The 3968-nt window shown below is 43.7% G+C and overlaps 1 protein-coding gene across 5 annotated transcripts in view; it reads right to left on the bottom strand.

Moving 5' to 3' along the window:
- The window catches only part of KIAA1217 (KIAA1217 ortholog), a 914794-nt gene that overhangs the window by 116878 nt on the left and 793948 nt on the right, over positions 1-3968 (bottom strand). For all 5 annotated transcript variants that reach the window (XM_011991313.1, XM_011991311.1, XM_011991312.1 and 2 more), the window contains one exon: positions 2940-3138. In XM_011991313.1, coding sequence (XP_011846703.1) covers positions 2940-3138 — 199 coding nt within the window. The remainder of the gene's footprint in view (positions 1-2939; positions 3139-3968) is intronic.

Here is a 3968-nt window from a genome sequence, read left to right on the forward strand (position 1 = left end):
CAACAACAACAACAACAACAAGAAGTCAGGTTATCAGTACTACAACTTTTAGATCAACAAGATCATTTTCACAAACATCAGCATATTGACTGATGATTTCATTCATTTTATCAACTGGATTTCCATTAAGGAGAATCATGACCTTTTCTTCTTTTTCCTCCCTCTCATTTCTTTTATTTTGTGACTACTTCTCGACTTTCCCAAACGGTGTAAAAAAGAAGTCAAAGTAGCCATACTTTGAAGCTTGGGAAAGGCTCTAGAAAAATGGTGACTCATTGTAATATAAAAATCCTTGCACAGGCTGCAAGACAGTGAGGCCCAATTACTCATAATAACCTCGCCAGCCTTGAGCTCCATAATCAAGTGTGGCTTCCCTAAGTTGCATGTTTACTTGCTATTACTGTGTCCTTCAATTCCTCTAATTGCAAATGCAGAAATATAAGAGGATTGTTGTAACTGGCAGCTCCGTGTAAAAACACTACATGGGATTATATTACTATAAACATAGTCTTTAAATATAATGTGATTATTTCATGTTTCAAGTTTACACTTTGTGAATGCAAAAAATTTCTTTCGGTGACAGCTTGATTAATAATTTAGTTCAAAACTAAACACGAATTTTCGGGTACTCATGAATATTTAAACACATTTTTAAAAAGCTGTAAGGTTATGCAACAGATGTAGCATCTATACCTGGAGGCATGTGTCAAACTTTGAAAGATCTAAATTACTCATACACCTGGGAACATGCCTAAATATGTCATTCGTGATCATTGGTAGATACAGATCACTTTACATTTATTATGCACTAGAGGCATATTTTTAAAAAGTGTTACCCATTAATTCCCTGATGAAGAAACAGGGCAACTTGCTATCCCCCCAGGGTGTGGACTCAGAAACCCCAAGTCCTGCCCCCAATGATTTGATGAGGGAACATTCCAAGGGATCAAAAAGTTCTTGACCAAGAAATGTGGACAGCAGCCGGGTGCGGTGACTCACGCCTGTAAACCCAGCACTTTGGGAGGCCGAGGCGGGTGGATCACGAATTTTCAGGAGATCGAGACCATCCTGGCTAACACAATGAAACCCCGTCTCTACTAAAAATAAAGAAAATGAGCCGGGCATGGTGGCAGGCGCCTGTAGTCCCAGCTTCTCAGAGGCCGAGATAGGAGAATGGCGTGAACCCGGGAGGCGGAGCTTGCAGTGAGCAGAGACCTTGTGCCACCGCCCTCCAGCCTGGGCGACAGAGCGAGACTCCGTCTCAAAAAAAAAGAAAAAAAGAAATGTGGACAGCCATGTTTGGGGCAGAGCTTGGTACTTAGTTGGCTGTGTGCTTTTGAATAAGTCCTTCAAATTTTATGAGTCTGAGTTTCTGGTTCCATAAAATGAAATGGCTGGATCAGTCACTCAATAACCTGTGGAGTTCTAAAATGTTCAGAGGCCATACTAGCAACTGATTGCTTGTGTTGATCTAAGTCCTGTTTTCCAGGTTGTCTGGTTGGAACAGATCAAATGAGTTCTTCCTGCTATATACATGACACCAAAATGACAATAAAGATGCTTTTGAGCCGGGTGTGGTGGCTCACGCCTATAATCACAACCATTTGGGAGTCCGAGACTAGAGGATGGCTTGCCTCAGGAGTTCCAGACCAGCCTGGGCAACATATGGAAATTCTGTCTCTACAAAAGATTTAAAAATTAGCCAGATGTGGTGGCATGTGCCAGTAGGCCCAGCTACTTGGAAGGCAGAGGTGGAAGGATCATTTGAGCCCAGAAGGTCGAGGCTGCACTGAGCCATGATCATGCCACTGAGGTCCAGCCTGGGTGACAGAGCAAGATCCTGTCTTCAAAAAAGGAGAGATGAGGCTGGGCACGGTGGTCACATCTGTAATCCCAGCACTCTGGGAGGCCGAGGCGGGTAGATCACCTGAGGTCAGGAGTTTGAGACCAGCCTGACCCACGTGGTAAAACCCCATATCTGCTAAAAGTACAAAAAAATTAGCTGGGCCTGGTGGCAGGTGCCTGTAATCCCAGTTACTTGGGAGGCTGAGGCAGGAGAATCGCTTGAACCCAGGAGGCGGAGGTTGCAGTGAACCGAGATCGTGCCATTGCACTCCAGCCTGGGCGACAGAGCAAGACTCTGTCTCAAAAAAAAAAAAAAAAAAAAAAGAGAGAGACAGAGATGCTTTTGTTTCTAACTGACTTTCAGTCCCATCAATAGCAGGAGTCCATTGAGCTTAATTTTGGAGGATATTCAACTGGGCGCCCTGGAGAAAGGTTACCTGGACAGTAAGATCTTTGGGGAAAGGACAACTATTTAAGAAATGAATGGAAAGTGAGGATGCTTCTCAGTTTCTTTTCTTGTGGAAAATAATACAGAGTCCACTGCTTTTATTCTAACTTGTTATGTGTAAATAATGACCCAGTGGGATCATTACCTAAAATGTCCACAGGGGCTGTCTATGGAGGAAAGAACACTTGAGAGGGAATTGGGAAAGTGCCAATATCAAGTACTGCCTTCAACTCTTACGCCCTTGATCAGGTCTCTCCACCACCTTTCTGGGCCTTAGTTTCCCTAACTCTTAGATAACATGGTGAACTCAATCATTTCTAATGTTCTTTCCAGATGTAGCATCCAACAATCTGTGGGGGAGAAGTTTCTCCTCATTTTTATAAGCTATACCTTGCAAATGAATTGTAGAAAACCAGATAGTGAAATAAGCCTACCAATCGGGATAATGAATCTGCTTTCTTCACTAGGATATAGAGGAATCAGAATTTGGTATAAACTCTATGAAAGCAATATGATGGACCAAAAAAAAAAAAACACACACACACACACACTAGGTGCAATATAGTGGGTAAAAACAAACAAACTCAAAAACAAACAGAAAAACTCTAATGCAATATTGCAGGCAAAAAATGATGTCACAACTTACCTTACATCATTTAATTCATAATAAACATTTCTGCTTTCATCTTTGATGTAAATGGCGACACTGGGCGATTCCAGCATTTTCATGGTGAGCTGCTGTGGGAAGGCACTTACGAAGAGAGCACGGATTGTGTCTGCACTTGTGATCTCATTCGGCATCCTGAGCTGCTTGGTTTCGTCTCCATACTGGAGATAGAGAACCCCTGCACACAGACGAAACAGTTACTAGTCACAGGTCAAGACTGAGGGGATACAGCACAAGCTGCGCCACTTCTTTCCTGCTGCACCTGGGAACACTCAGGACCAGCTTGGCAAGCATGTAACAAGATATCTAGTTTGGAATTTCCAAGGAATGCACTGTTTGGTTATTGCATAAGTACCCATCTTCATTCTTTGAAGTCCAAGCAGGTGTTAAAGAGCCTAATTTTCAACCATTTTAAATTCAAGGGCTGGGTGCAATGGCTTATGTCTGTAATCCCAGTGTTTTGGGAGGCCATGGCAAGAGGATCACTTGAGGCCAGGAGTTCGAGACTCACCTGGGCAATATAGTGGGATCCCATCTCTTTGGGAAAAAAAAAAATAGCTGGGTGTGGTAGCACATGCCTGTAGTCCCAGCTACTCAGGAGGCTGTGGTGGGAAGATAACTGGAGCCTAGGAGCTGGAAGCTCCAGTGAGCTGTGATTGCACCACCGCATTCCAGCCTAAGTAATAGAGTGAGACTCTGACTCAAAAACAAACAAACATGCAAGAAGCAAACCTCTGATAGCTTAAAGCAAAAGACAATACTTGGCCAGGTGTGGTGACTCACGCCTGTAATCCCAGCACTTTGGGAGGCTGAGGCAGGTGAATCACTTAAGGTCAAGAGTTTGAGACCAGCCTGGCCAACATGGTGAAACCCCATCTCTACTAAAAATACAAAAATTAGCCGAGTGTGACGGCACACACCTGTAATCCCAGCTACTCAGGAGGCTGAGGCAAGAGAATTGTTTGAACCTGGGAGGCTGCAGTGAGCTGAGATCACGCCACTGCACTC

This window comes from Mandrillus leucophaeus, unplaced genomic scaffold (genome assembly GCF_000951045.1).
Source record: "Mandrillus leucophaeus isolate KB7577 unplaced genomic scaffold, Mleu.le_1.0 Scaffold394, whole genome shotgun sequence".
NCBI classification, from domain to species: Eukaryota; Metazoa; Chordata; class Mammalia; order Primates; family Cercopithecidae; genus Mandrillus; species Mandrillus leucophaeus.